A 15865-nucleotide genomic window follows, 5' to 3' on the forward strand; every position below is an offset into this window, starting at 1 on the left:
ATTTGGTTAAATTTAGTTTCAACTTAATATGACAATTATAATATATGATCTTCCCAAAAGGGCATTGTGTGGCTAGGCATGTTACATTTACAGATCCTGCTATATTTGTAGCCATTTGTAGTTTGCAAACCAAATAAGTTGGCATTATATACTAAAGAGATATTCAGTTTAGCATGGTTTACATTCAAGAAAGAACAACACTGGGTGTTTTTTTTGTTTTTTTTTTTTGTTTTTTGTAAATACTTTCAGATTCTTGGTTAGATGTTTGATATTGTCTGTCTTTCTCATTTCCAGGCAATGGCTCAAGTCTGAAGACATTCAAAGAATCTCCCTGCTTTTCTATAACAAGAATATAGAAAAAGAAGTAAGCCATTTTCCTCCTAAAATTATATGATTTTCTTTCTGAAATAGTAGTTTTGATTTCATTCATGAAACTGGGTGGATATTTTTAATATTGTTTTCAGTTAAATACTTTATTAATATCTGTGTTTGAAACTTTTATTGAATTTGTTCTTTGACGATTTCAGACATATACACAGGGCATTCTGATTTCTGCAACCCCCAATCTGCACTGCCTCTAAATGGGCTGGGAATACCTGGGCCAACTCTGCTGCTCCCAGGCACGCTTTCAGCACATTTCTTTTTTCCAGACTCTTTTTTTTTTTTTTTTTTTTGGCCCTCTGGTATTTTCTGCAGTCCTAGTAGTAAATGATGCATGGCTGAAATTCAGAAAGAATGGGAAGAGATAATAGCTAATGTCTGACTGGTTTTAGTGTGAAATTTTCTCAGAAAAGCCTTTAAAACAGTGGTTCTCAACCTTCCTGATGCTGCGACCCTTTAATTTAACATTTCCTCATGTTGTGCTGACCCCCAACCATAAAATTATTTTCATTGCTACTTCATAACTGTAATTTTGCCACTGTAATGAGTCGTAATATAAACATCAGTGTTTTCTGATGGTCTTAGGTGACCCCTGTGAAATGGACTCATTCGACCCCAAAGGCATCGAGACCCACAGGTTGAGAATCACTGATTTAAAAGAAAAAAAAATGTTCCTAATAAACTGACAATGTCATTACACAAATTGTTCTAATGTTGACAAAAGTCAGGGGTTTACATCTAGCCTCTGTGTTAAGGATATTAGAAAACTGGAACTTTTAATTTTGCTGCAGCTAAATACTTTGGCACCATGACTCTTAGTGAACTGGTTTAGGCTCAAATAAGCAGCAGATGTTTGATTTTTACAGATTTGTTAAGCACAGGTTAAAAAAATCACCCAGGAAGGATGCATGCAGGCCACCTGCACCTCACTCACCTCTGGTTTTGTGTTGATCCAGAGAAAGAACAGGAGTCAGAGGTCGTGTCCATCACCCAACCACGTAATTACAAGCTCAGTTTGAGCAAAATGCTTAGGTTACTGGCAGCATGTTCAACTGTTAGAAAAATTCCGCTCAAAAGGCTCAGTTCGTTGTTTCATAGAAACTGAATGAAAACATCAAACATTAAAAGTCTTTCCAAAGTCCATGAAAGTTGGATTTTATAGGCACACACAACTGGTCAAGAAGGTCAGTTGCCACCTTCTCAGTTAAATACTTCGTCTACAGATTGTTGCCAAATTAATACTTAATACACTCTTACCCCTGAGTGATGCTAACAGATACTGAAGGCTGTTTATTACTTAAAACTGTCACACTATGCAGATACTGAAGGCTGTTTATTCTTCAGCTGTCACACTATTCCTTCCTGCTGGAAGCCTTTGGTTAATACCAAAAAGCAGTTCCATCTCAACACAAAGCCCTGGAGAAGTTCAAAGACAGGGAAGGAATGGAATGCCTGAGATCTAATCACATTCCGGCAATTATGCTAATACAGAGCCTTCATCAGCATGCAGATCGTCCTGGCTATTAAGACACAAAATTCAGTAGGAGAGACATTCTCCTAAGGAGAAGGTAATCATCATTAGGAATGCAGATTTTGAGCCACTGTACACACACTCCCCATGTGTACGTATCCGCAGATGCCAACACTCAGGCAAAGTCAGGAGAATACTGGGATTGAAGGACTCGTTCATCCACCTACCCACAGCCTGCACTCCTTGTAAAAGGGGAGATAATACAGCAAGACATGTGGACAAAGAATCATCAAGAGACCTAGGGGAGAGCCGTCTTCTTAACACCAAAACCTGAGTGGCTGAAACCCAAGAACTGCATCGTTTCTTCCTAACTTGGGAAACAGGCTAGGCCGATATAGATGATAGAACCTGGGAGCATGTGCAAGAAGTTACAGTGCTGTTTCACAAAGCTTTGCCTCCCTTAATTTTGTTATGAACTTGGTTTGGGAAATCAGCGTAGAAGGCTGCCTTCCGTCTTCCTGCTGCAGATCCTAGGGCTTCATATTAAGTGAGTCCCTTAGCACATTAATCATCAATATTAATGTGAACTCCGGTCTGCAGATCCTTCAACCAGAAACAGGGACAGAAATAGTTTCTGCCTCCCTGTGGGTCTGTTAGCAGGGTTGTGCATTTAGGACCTAAAGCACTCAGAGTTGTCAATTAGAAACAGAGGCTGTCACCACCACCCGCCACCATCATCATTGATACAGTGGTGTCTGGCTTTGTGTTCCTGACTAAGTCAACCAGGAGCAGTCCTGGAGAGGCAGCCAGCGTGGTCAGTCTGTGGTCCTGCATGGTAGACAGAACCCCTACTGATGGTGCTGGACAAGAGGAAGGAGACCCACTGGGCCACCCTCAGAACCAGTCCTACACACCTTTTGTCTTCTATCTTCATCCAACACTCTAAGTAGCATTGAGATAAATAAGGAAGTAAAGTGCATCTGTCTGTCATTTTCTTGGTGCTGTTGTAAAGTGTTATTATTTGGAAAGTCATTCCTTTTCCCCAAATAATGCCAGAGTAGGGGAACTGGGGCACAGGTGAGATCCACTGAGCCCTTCCACTTAGCTTCTTCTGGGGTGTTTCCTTCCTTTACTGGCTTGACTCTATTACATGTAAGTAGGTTCCCAGCTCTAACTCATATATGACAGCCTGCATAAGACACTCAGATCGTCTCGAGGGAGGTCACTCTGCCTGAGGTGGAAGCCATAGCTTGTCTCTGCTGAAATCTGTGACTTACAAGCATCACCCTGTTCCAGATCCAGTGAAGAGTTGGGTAGCTGGGTAGCTCTTCTCCGCAGCATCCATCCGCCGTTTCTCACTGTGTCCCTTTCCTCCTCAGTACCGAGCTACTGCACTGCCTGCGTTCAAGTACTACGTGACCTGTGCCTGCCTCATCTTTCTCTGCATCTTCATTGTGCAGATTCTTGTACTGCCAAAGTAAGTCCACCAGCCTACCCCTGGGGATTCTCAGCTGGGGCGGCTCTCCATGGGCGTCTGCATTTATCTAAAGGATATGCAAGAATACTGATTTACAAACAGAGGGGCCGTTAACCATATCACAGCACTGGTGAGGCTAAGGCTTAATGATAATAATACTAGATTTTCAATATGGCTATTCTGACTTTCATTATATAATTTTTTATAAATAAATTTGACCTTTATTCCTTGATCAGGGTATTACTCTGATGCCCAGTCTGAAAAAAATTAGACCAATATATTTTTATCTACAAAGAGCTTGATTGCAAAGTATTTTGATTTCTTGCAATACCAGGGACCAGACCCAGAGCCATAAGTAAGCATGTGAGTTGAGTGCTCTACCATGATGCCGAATCCCCAGACTAACCGGTGCCACTTCTAATGTTTTTAATGCCATTGTTGCGGCTGAAGAGATGGCTTGGTGGGAAAGCGCTTTCTGGGCAATCACAAGGAACTGACTTTGGAGCCCAAAACACCCACAGTAAAAGCTCACTCTGGAAACAAGTCCTGCATCCCCAAGCACTAACTGGGGTTGCTCAGAGACAAGTGGGTCCTGGGATCTTCAACCCCAGCCCTGGTTGCAGGGATCAGAGACAAAGGAACCTTAAGATCTTCTGGGTAGCTATTCTAGCTAAAATGACAAGCTTCGAGTTCAATGAGAAGCTCTGTGTCGAAATGATAATGTAGCGAGCAATAGAGGAAGGTTACTGGTGTCGACTTCTGGCCTTCACAGCACAGACATGAAAGAGCACACCTGCACATGTGCAAGTATGTGCACACACAGTGCCATTATTGGATGAAAGGGCAACATCTGCTCTGGGCATGTCCACTCCTCCATTATTTGTACATTCTCTGAGTCATGCACCCTCCTTTTGTCTTAAATCTACCCTCTGTTATAGGTCAGAGTCCAGCTGGTCTTAAGAGAGGCATAGACACAGGGTGGAGAATCTGAGCCAAGCAGGGAATCTGTCCCATACTCTAGGTTGGATTCCTTCAGGCTCCACCTACTCTCAGAAAACATTCGATTGTAACTGGGGACATTGGTGTCTCATCTCAGAGTTATTAGTCTCGTTAATAAAATAATTTGAGAACAGACTCAGAAGAAAGCTTGAAGACAGTTTTATTTGAGTTTGAAAGAAAAAAAAGCAGGAGAATTCCTGGAGGAAAAGGATGGAAAAGAAGAGAGAAACCTATGCCATTTGTAAGCAACTTGGGAGATAGAAATGTTGGGGTGGGGTGGGACTTTAGGGGAAGAATGAGGATGCCTTAAGTACCTGGGCTTTGGCCAGTATCTAAAAAAAAAGAGATGGAGAGAAGGAAAAGTTACATTTTTCTGAGTAATTCATAAAAATCAGGCATGCTTAACCCAGAGCTCACCGAGTGACTGTCCTGAGGGGTAAGTTTCTGAGGAGGAAAAGCATATTAGTCCTCCCCTCTCTTTCACATGGTCAGGTGATTGACAGGCCCAGCTGGATTAACACTTGTGGTCTGGGGTAGCTTAAAATGTTAGGTCTCCATCCACGAACAGGAACAGATTCCAGGCTCTTGAAAGGAAAAATAGCTATTCCTATTGGTCATCAACAGCTCACCGCAAAAGGTCTCTGTAACAATACTTCCTACAAAGAGGTAGCCTGGCATCACTTAGGAGACGTGTTGGAACTAGGGCCAGATACAGTCCATCTCCACCATGAAAACCTGAGATCCAGTTCCAAAACTGTCCACCAGACAGGAGCAGAGTCTGGACCAGTGTTCTGATCATGTCCGCACATGTAGCCAAAGCGGGGCATTGCTCAGGACCCAGATCTCCCTCCTGTGTGTGGGGTCTCTAGCCTAAGCTGCCTGTCCAGTTTTGCTCTACAGCTTTCGCCACCCTGATTCCTAAAGGACCCTTCCTCACACACACTCTTAACATGGCTGTCTTCAGAGAAGATGACTCTCTTTATATTTTAAACGAAGTTTTAAGAAACTCATCGTTCTTATAATAAATGGATATAGAGAAAATTTTCTGAAATAGGTTTTCCTCTTGTCACTGCCTATTCTGTAGGAGCCCAAAAGCTATCTTCAATCTACCAGTATTCAACGGTGTGCTGCAACTTATCCTGTGTCGTGCAGTGAGGATTTGTGGGCAGCTGAACTGCTTAGATTGAGTGGTGGCTTTTTTCAGAGGAAGATGCTAAACAATTAGAAGCAAATGCTGTCTTCCTCTCTATACTGCAAAGGGTTTTATCCTGGGCGCTGAGCCAAAACAATGCCATTTATAGGAGAAATAGCAAGGCAAGGCATTATTTATGTGTACAGTTCCTCAGCTATCTCCCCAGTTTTGGAGGGGTTCCCGCCAGATTTCCTCTTTTCCCACAAATTAGCATCGGCAGGCACGAGCCAAAGGCACCCTTCTCTGCTTGAAAAGAGATCGTCAGTGAAATTCCCCACTGTCAGCTGATCAGCCTTCCGTTCAGATATGCCAACAAATTAAATTCCTTTCTAGTACCAGGCCTGCACCAGCTGGTACATGAGAGAAATGTTCGCCCTCTCCTCAGAATGCCAGGGAGCAGGGGCATGTTGGTGGACTCATGATCGCCCAGGGAGCTGGAGCCTCATTGCTACTGTTGAGGACATAAGTTCATTCATTTTCCTGCATCTGCCCATTATGTGAGCCTCTACATTACCCACATCGAAAGTGATGCAGGGGCTGTCACTCTCTGGAAGGAGCTGGAAACACGAATGGCTATTTTAAAAACATCCCTAAAGAATGCAAAGACTGAGGGGGAAAAAACACTTCATAGTTCTCAATTTTAAGAAAAGCATTGCAAATAAGAATTCTTAAAAATTAAAAAGGAAAAAAAATGACATTACATCACACCCTGTCATCTTGCAGTGTTGGATTTGATTTTCTTGTCTCTTGTATTCTGCTACATCTTGATGGACCCAAGGAAAGTCCATTCTCTCAAACTTCATCACATACTTGTTTTTATACTGAAAACATCGGTTGACCATTGACCATGAGCCCTGTGGAGTCCACACAGGCCACCTTCCCCACTGGTGTTGGCAGATGCAAGCCCAGAGCAAGGCTCCTGCTGCCCAGGCTCGGGGCCATGCCTGTCTCAAAAGTCTTGTTGTATTGCCTTTCTTCCTTCGCTTCTCTTTCATAGTAGCCCTGTCTCTTTCTATTTAAATGGCATTTGCTTTGAAATGTTTCAAAGACACAGAAAAGGACAAAGAGTAATATCACAAGCACCTCAGTGTTCCCAGCACAGACCTTTCAAATGCTAAACCTGTGTCCTGTATGGTGCAGATGTGGTCCTTCCTCTGGGTATTGTTTGGATTTAGGTGTGTTTCCTTAATCGTCTTTCTAATTTGCTCAGTCTTATTTCATATGAACATGATTTTGTTCAGTTAATATTTTTATTGTATTTGATTGAGAATGCTTTCATCTCTACCATCTTACCTTGTGCTGACTGTATTTGGATCCATATTCCTAACTTTTAAAGGATTAATTGATTCTGTGATTCTTGACTGGTTCTGAAGCATGGATGTCTGCAGATACAGTTCATAGGAATGCATCCTGTTCCCTGTTGCTGTCATCTCACTGCATGCCTTTGTAGGAAGTCTGCCTTCTCAGAGTCCTTGAAGGGCTTTCATCTCTTCTGGTGTCTTAGTATAGGTGTACATCTGTTCATGTACACCTAAGTGACAAGTGTAGCCTCTCCTGTCTTTGCTGAGTTTCTGAGACGCCCGCTTTTGTCTCCATACACATCGCTTCCCTTCCAGCCCAGCACTCCTGACTGTACATTGTGTTTCCAATCTGAGCTGCAAGCTATACGGTTTTTCCTTCAGGTTCCACTGATGTGAATGTTTGTGTTTCACTTAGATTCCATATCCATCTTTCATAATTCCAATGTGTATCTACTGGGTTCTTGTGAAAGTATGACTTTTACTATATACAGTTATAGTTTGTGTATGGATTTTGAACATTTCTTTCATCTGCTGCAACAATATTGCTGGTTTCATTCCGTTACTTATGGCTCATAAATACATGGATTGTGCCATTTGGTCTGTTGACTATCTCATGGAGGTGTTTCCCTTCACTATTTCTAATTTAGACATGGTTTCATTGCAAGGACTCTGGCTCTCAGTCATCCCATCCATTCTTTGTTATAAAGACATCATCATGAGGTGGTTTTTGGTGCCAAGTGTCTCTGGGATTCACTTGTTCGAGGTGCCTCCTTTGGTTACATCCCTACATGGAGATGGCTGTACTTAGTAAGTCATGGAGATTTACATCAATGTCCATGGCATGGAATGACATTGGGGATCTTGAATGTCTATGATGCCTTTTCTACTTAGGGCCCCAGAGATAGTATTCTTCCCTCGAGATTTCCAGGCCTGCTTTCTGCTCTCTGGTAGTACAGTACTTCATAGCCCCTGACTTCACTGAAGTAGCTCAACCCCAGCTCACAATTAATCAAATTCCTGGATGCATCCCTTACTCTGGTAGATGTGAAATCTCAGACTATACAGATGGCACGAGCCCTGGTTCCCTTGGGTCTATCAAGCGTCAGTGCCCTTCAGTGTTTAATGCCATTCTTGGAGCTAAGAATTTTATTTCTTATCTAATTTGTGTGAAAAAAAAAATAATTTGTTGCATTGTTTGAAGCGTTTTCACTGAAATTCGTACATCTCACCTTTGCTGACACACCCGTGTTTGTTTTCTGACTTGGTCATCTTCTAGCGAGGTTGCACCTTCTTCAGCGTTCCCTCTCACAGTGCATGCATGTCTGCGTATTTGTGATTTTTGAATTTTAATTAATAAGTGACCATTGTATGTATAGATGGCACATGATGTGATATTTTGATAATTATAGGTAGGGGGTACATTAAAAATGAAGGTAGTTATATCTATTACCTGATAAATTTTTTCTAAATCAAGAAAGGCAAGCAGTGATTAGGAATGAGTGAGTGAGCATATAATGAATGACTAACAGAGGGATTTTGTTTTTACTTGGAAATGGTCAGTGGAGGAAAGCATTTTCTGGAAAGAGATTCTGGAACCTTCTTTACCTAGCCAAAATTTTCGAACCTCCTCTGGTTTCAGGACTGAGTACTTAATTGCATGATCAATTGGCTCCTCTTTGCAGGTTGTTATTCCTGCACTGTGTATGTATAATTTTACTGCAGATACACACTTCTTTCAAAACCAAATAATATTCAAACACAGAGCACTTTTGCATGTTTCAATTATTTTATTCAAATTATCTGTCAAATTCAATGATTGTATTAAACCAGGCATCGTGAAAATTGTTGAAGCAAGGGTAAGTTTTTCTAATAATGTTTAGTTAGATATCTTGTGCTTCATTATCCCAAGCTAAGCTAATAACAATGATACTTCACTTAAGAAAATTTAATAGCAAAATTACAACCTCAGAACGATTGTTTCTACATAGACGCTGTCAATTTCCTTATTCATTTAAAAATTTATTTTCAGTAATTCTTTAATACTTTTTCAAAAGGCCATTTTTTTAGCATTATCCCAAAAGAGGAAAATAACAGAAAAGAATGTGAAAGTATTATCATTCATACCCAGTAGAAATAGACTTGATTCCTTTGGCTGTGGCAATGGGAAATTACTACAGTAGAGGTCGTTTGCTTTTAGAATACACCTCAGAAGAGCAGGCATGTGATGAGTTACGAGAAGCAGTGTCTAGGCAGGTTGTGGTGACTCCTGTACTGTGGCCCACTGTAAGAGCTATGGATGTCATACCCAGTGCTTTGAGAAGCCATGGAGGATTTGAAGCAGACGTCATGATCTAGATGCGCTTTGCAGTGATGTGTTTGCTTTTCTGGAGCAGGAAAGAAATGGGACTGAGTACGATGTGGTTTGCATGGAGATGGCACTGAACAGGATGAAAATGGACAAATTCTGAGCTGCAGTATAGTGATGCAGATGGGTCTTGCTGCTTCATTAGAAATGAAAAGTATCAGAGGACTGTTATGTGGATACGAAAATTATCAGAGCTCTGTTTGTGTGCTTCGTTTGAGAAGCTAGAATAGCCTGCCGTTCTACAGAAAGAAAGCATCCCATGAAAGGGACAGATTTGAGGGAAAATGTGGACCCCAGGGCTCATTTTTTACACTAAGGACGTGTGCATGCGTTAGACACCAGGTGCTTGTGTTTCAGGAAGAAAGAAAGTTTGTGAATTTTGGGATGATGGAAGAAGCTGCATTGAGGTACAATCTGGAAAATTCATTACTCAGGTAGACTTTAAGTCTAGGGGGAGGGTTCGAATTCATGGGAGTTAGACAGTGGGAAAGAGTGTGCACTTTCATAGGATAAAACATGTTGGGAAGTTCAAACCTTTGTTCTGTATTATAGCCATGAAGGGAAACTTTGCTAGCCAATAATAAGCTTTTTTCTCTCTCCATATTTGAGGACTTCCAGGTGGTCTGAACACCTCAAAGCTGAGTCTAGTCGTCAGGAAGCCAGCTACTGTGGCAATGACCATATGAATTCCTTTCCCTTTCCTGGACTTGCACTTCTGGTTTTGGAGGCTACTGAAGGGCACTTCTGGTTTTGGAGGCTACTGAAGTCCCCTTCATTTTGAAGTTGTATCATTTATCTATAAAGGAGACTTGCAGTTGTTCCATGAGGACTTATGGTTAAGTGTTCTTTCCCCTCCACCATTGCCCTTGACGAATGCCCTTCGGACGTTCTGAAGAGAGTAGAACAGCCTTCCTGGGAGGGACACGTCAGAGTGGTGAGGAAAAGAAGGTGCATGTCTTATCGCCTTGAGTTAAATTCCAGAGGAAGGCATCTGTGTCTATCCAATGCAATGGCTTATGATAAGTATGAATTGTAGGCTTTGAGAGAGCGTGCTTCTGCTGAGTTATTCTCCCCCAAAATGAGTGACTCTGCCTTTGTTGGGGCCACCTTTATTTCATGAAGGCAAAATCATAGAAAGGGAAAGGCCTTTGTCTCCAATCAGCCTTTTCCATGAGTGTAACAATATACCTGATTAAAGTGCCAAAGTCAAACATCATCACTAAAAGGTATAATTTTTCTTGCTTCATGGCAAGGAAGAGTCAAACTTACTTTTCAGTGAGTATATAAATCAATTATACTCATGTGTTGAAAAGAAACAGCTTTGCAACAAGAATGTTAATTGAAATTGATTAAGTTGCACAAACATCTTGGTACACTTAATGGGCCAGAGCATGCTGTTGAAAGAACAAGCTGGATAAATGGTGGTAATTAAGAGCTTTTGACCAACCACTACTTTGACTTGTGGTATTTCTTGTTCTCTGGTGTCTTCTATTACAAAGTACCATTGAATTCATAGTTTGTGAACAACAGGCATTTATCTCACAGTGTTTTAGAAAGCAGAAGTCTGTTTTCAGGGTGGCCGCATGGATAGGTCTGATAAGGAACTTCTTATGGTTGGAGACTAACTCCATTCTGATGATCTACTCACATCCCACACAAGCATTCGGTACATAAACAACCTTAGAAGAGACAAATGTCTATATGAACAATAATGACAGCTGTGACAATGTTTCCTGCTTTAAGGATTTAGGAAAATTACATTAGTAGGTTCTCTTGAGGGTCTGTGACCTCTCCAGCAAACAGGAAGTTGGCTAGGTTTTAGTACTAGGCATGATTTCCCTCCTATTGAGTGGGCCTTAAGTCCAATTAACAGCTATTGATTACCCCCAGATAAACATGCCACTATTGTAAAACTGAGGGTATCATTATTGTGGTGTGTAGGTTTTACAACTGGGTAGGATTGTTTTTCTTCCTTGGCAGCTTGCATAGCACCTTTGGATACTATGAGAGCTGGTCCACTCCTTGCTCTACAAACAAGGATGGGTACTGGAGTAAAATTATCATCTTCCTGATTACTGTTTCATGAAACAATAAACCAAACTACGTATTTTCTCCATCTTTACATGAAGTATTGACCAATATATAACTTGTACAAACTCAGAAAAGCCCCCAACAGATTTGATAAAGATTGAAATAAATTAGAAAACATTAAAATCTTAGAGTCAGATATACAAACATATCAAAATCAAATAATAAATAACCAACATTATATAAATATCTAAAATATCTCTGTGTATTTTGATCCTAGGCTATTTGCCTTTGAATAAGCTGGAAGTCTACTGAAAAATCATAAGAGAAATTCTTAAATGTTTAAATAGTAACAGGTCATATATTAAAATATGTGAAATATAGTAAATGCAGTATGTGAATGGTAGAGATTGTTGCTTTAAAGCATTAGGGGATTGGGAAGAGAGGAGGGAGGGGATACTGTAAAATCTGTGGTCACAAAAAGAATTTAAGATGCAGTTCTATACAAAGAATTTTTTCACATACATTTAATTAACTGCTTATCTATAAAGGGCGCAGGTGCATTTATAAAATACAACAAATCTTCTGTAAAACATATTCTCCTGGGAATATACATGTAGATGTATATTTTAAAGGTAGAGGTAGTCAGCCCAAATGCATATTCAGTACCCACATCTTTGTAATGAACTGAGCTGCATTGTGTATTGCTCGTTTTGTGGCCATAGTACAGCAAAGCATGCAAGTATATGCCAATAACATATTTCCTATAAACAAGATTGATGTGATACTATCAAAAATATTGGAAATAATTACGCATTGAATTTTCAGGTCTATTATCTTACTGTATTCATCTTACTCCATGATTGAATGTTCCTAAGCTCCTTTTCATATAAATCTTTGTGCATTACAATATAGTATAGTGTGTAAAATAGTGGAATTTTATAAATTCTATTATTTTTGTCAGTTTTGTCCAGAATATATAACTCTTATTAAATAATATTTTAAAATAAAATAAAATGCTTGTATTAGAACAGAGGAAAACTAATCATTTAACTGTTTCTAACTTAGGGAGGCAGGAATCCTAATGAACAAATTAGAATCAAACAAGCAAGTCAAAATAGATAATACTTTTTAAAGTCGGTAAAATAGAAAATAATTAAGAAAAATTAATAAAGCAAAAACATGGATTTTTGGGAAAAAAGTAGTTTAAAAATTTCTAAGCCAGCAGCAAGACTAATGAAAAGACATAGAAGAGATTAACATAAAGTTCTCAAACAGTTAGGGAGAAAATGATGCACTACGTACTTACAGACATCAACTGGATACATTAGGAATTTTATAATTACCTGAGGCCGAAAGTATTTATATAATGATAAAAATAGTATTCCTTAGAAAAACAAAACTTTAAGTGATTTTGTATCTATTGATTTACTTAAATTTGCTTTAAAATTCTTCCCACAAGAGAAAGTCTACATCCGAATATTTATATGTGAATCTCACCAAACTTTTTAAGAAAACAAGAGGAAAGAATTGATCAAATATTAACAAATCTTATAAGTGTAAATGGATAAAAAACATACTATCCAAAAAAGAGAGCATAGAAACCTTAGGCTACAAATCCAGGGTCACGTTTCACTGTGTCCTGAAGATCAGAAACAGGAAGGCAAAGGTAGGACATAAAATATAAAGAACTGTTACAGGAAGCAGATCATAGAAGAGCTATCTGTAGTAATATAAATTCTTGGCATGATAGAATTCAAATGAAAGGCATTATGTATGAATAAAGAGCTTTTTAATTATCTCTTTTATTTTTTAAGATTATAATATAATCACATCATTCCTCCCCTCTTAACCCTCCCATAAACCCGTTGCTCTCTTTCAAATTCATGGCCCCTTTTTCATTAATTGTTGTTATGTACATATGTGTATACACACATATATTCCTAAATATATAAATATGACATGCTTAGTCTGTATAATGTTTCTTGTATGTAGATGTTTTCAGAGATGACTCTTTGGTGTTGGATAACTAATGGGTGTGTTCTTCCCTGAGAAAGACTGTTTATCACATTCTAAGTATTTCTCAGTTGCCTTTATGGAGGGTTGAGATGTGCTTTCCCAGGTCCACATTAGCATGCCTGTTGTCCTTGTTCAACTCACGCTTGGACAGTCCTGTTGGTGAGACTTTATGGGTGTGGCTTCTGATATTACTAGGAGACACAATCTCACAGTGAACGTCCTGGTTCTTGGGCTTTTAACAACCTTTCTGCCGCCTTTTCTGCAATGTTTCCTGAGCCTTGGGTGCAGGAGTTGTGTTATCGATGTTTCTGTTGGGACTGGGCTCCACAAGTCTGCATTTTGATTGGTTTTGTTTTCTGAAATGGTTTTTGTCTCTTGCAAAAAAGAATTTTCCTTGATGCCAGATGAGGACACTTATCAGTGGGTATCAGGACAAATGTTCATGAGGAGATTATGTTTGATTTGTAAAGTGGTGGTTGTAGGTTCTCCCAAAAGACTCAGGACTTCACCAACCCTGGTTAGTTGGCTATGTTTTTGGTATCAGACATGATTTCACTATTGTCAAGTGTATCTTTATCCAACCAGAGTTACCACCAAGGTATTTATGCCTCCACTGTACCCTTAGGGTTATCCTACCACGCTGGTCCTTGTGGTTCATAGGTATCACAGCTGCGTGGGACTGTTTTTTGCTTCCCTCCTTTGGAACCTTGAGTTTTATTATGATGTAATCTCCAAAAGAATTTAGCAATCATAACTTCCTGTGTACTCCAGCTTCTCTGTGAAGGAAAAGAAGAAGATTTATTGGAATGTTCAGATATATTGACAAACTCAGAGTCCTGATGGGAAATACTTTTACACTCGCTAGCATTCATAGGTCAAGTGAAAGTCTAACTTCTCGGGCTCTCTCAAAGTTCTTAGATAACACACTTTGTTACCAACAATAAATAAAATATATAGCATTTTCAACATGCATAAGACATAGTAGAAATGTGATGTATTTATCATACACAGAGCAAAAGTAAATTACCATAATGGGAAAAACAGAATCTTCAGTTTCTGCTCAGATATAACGAAATTAGAAATAACAAGGGCCAACCAAAAATAGCCACTCTGCAGAATTTGATAATCATGTTTTTAATTATTCTCATATTATAAGGAGATGGAAATTGAAATTATAGACTTTATAGAAAAGAGTAACAATGAGTAGCTATAAATCAAAAGCTATGATTTGAGTAAAAGAATGATTGTTGGAATATTTGTGTTCTTAAATATATTTATTGGGAAATATAAAATATTGATAATAAATAACAATTAAGAAAAGAGAAGAGTATAAGTTTCAATAAGGTTATTTTAAGTTGAATTGGAAGCTAATAATGTAGAAAATTAATAGAAATCATAGTACTTAATAAGAAACAAAAACTCAAGTTCTGAGTTTGGCAAAATATGTGGTTTCAAGACTCATCTGGATTTTAGAAAAAATAATATTAAGCACAAAAATAAGTTATTTCAAATATGAGGATTTTTTAAATTATAGGAAAAATTTACATAGGATATTTTTGTAATTTTAAATTATAATTGCATTATTTTCCTCCTTCCACTTCCTTCCTCCATCTCCTCCTGTGCATTCCCCTTGTTCTAACTCAAATTCTTGACTTCTTTTTCCTTAATTGCTATTGTGTGTATAGATAAACTCCTAAATACATAAATACAACTCGCTCAACCCATATAATGTTATCTGCGTGTATATGATCTCAGGGTTGACCACGTGGTATTGGATCATCAATTCTGGAGGGAGATGGCTCTTCCCTGGTTCTTACAATCTTACTACCCTCTTTGCTGCTATGATCCCTGAGCCTTAGGGGTACGGATTGTGCTATAGATATTACATAGAATTTTTACATTTGAAAATCCAAATAAATAGATAATTTCCTAGTGACATTATCAAGATCGATCCAAGAAACAGAACCAACAAACATGGCAGAATTATGTAATGCCTACTAGTAAAAACAGATCTCTGTCAAAAATATAATTACACTGTGGCTGAAGAGATTGCTCAGTGGTTGAGATCACAGATTGCTCTTGCAGAGGATCCAGGTTCCCCAGGACCAACGTGGTAGCACACAACCATGGATAACTACAGTTCCAGGAGATCCAATGCTCTCTTCTGACTTCCACTGTCAGTAGGCATATACATGGTATACACACATACATACATACATGCAGGTAAAACATTTGTACACATAGAAGGAATAAATCTGTTTTAAATTTAAAATGCAACCACATAGGCATTGTGTGCATATTATGTAATGGAGATATAACCTTCATCTGCCAAATAAGACTCCCGCCTACTTTCATGTCTGTTTTGTGGAGGGGACCCACTGGTACTTAACTATGGTTGCTTGGTACTTTAGACTACACACACTCCCTCCCCTAAGAGGAGTTTCTGTGGTGTGCAAGTAGGGAGGTTATAAGCCTAGGGCAGAGGCTGATAAACAGGATCTTTGCAGGCTTCTGACCACGGCATAAGAACTGGATTGTTCTCTGAGGGGATAATGTTCTGGATAAGGGAATTTAGGGAGCACATAATATGTACCTCAGCTAGACTCTAAGTATCCCTGAGATACCATGTCAC

At 39.3% G+C, this 15865-nt stretch overlaps 1 protein-coding gene across 1 annotated transcript in view; it reads left to right on the forward strand.

Annotated features, from left to right (window-relative positions):
* Positions 1–15865, forward strand: part of Adcy2 (adenylate cyclase 2) — a 109194-nt gene that overhangs the window by 18403 nt on the left and 74926 nt on the right. Inside the window, exons 7-8 of the mRNA XM_059276340.1 lie at positions 295–364; positions 3232–3329. Of these exons, the coding sequence (XP_059132323.1) occupies positions 295–364; positions 3232–3329 (168 nt within the window). The remainder of the gene's footprint in view (positions 1–294; positions 365–3231; positions 3330–15865) is intronic.

The sequence above is a fragment of the Peromyscus eremicus genome, chromosome 11 (genome assembly GCF_949786415.1).
Source record: "Peromyscus eremicus chromosome 11, PerEre_H2_v1, whole genome shotgun sequence".
Lineage (NCBI taxonomy): Eukaryota > Metazoa > Chordata > Mammalia > Rodentia > Cricetidae > Peromyscus > Peromyscus eremicus.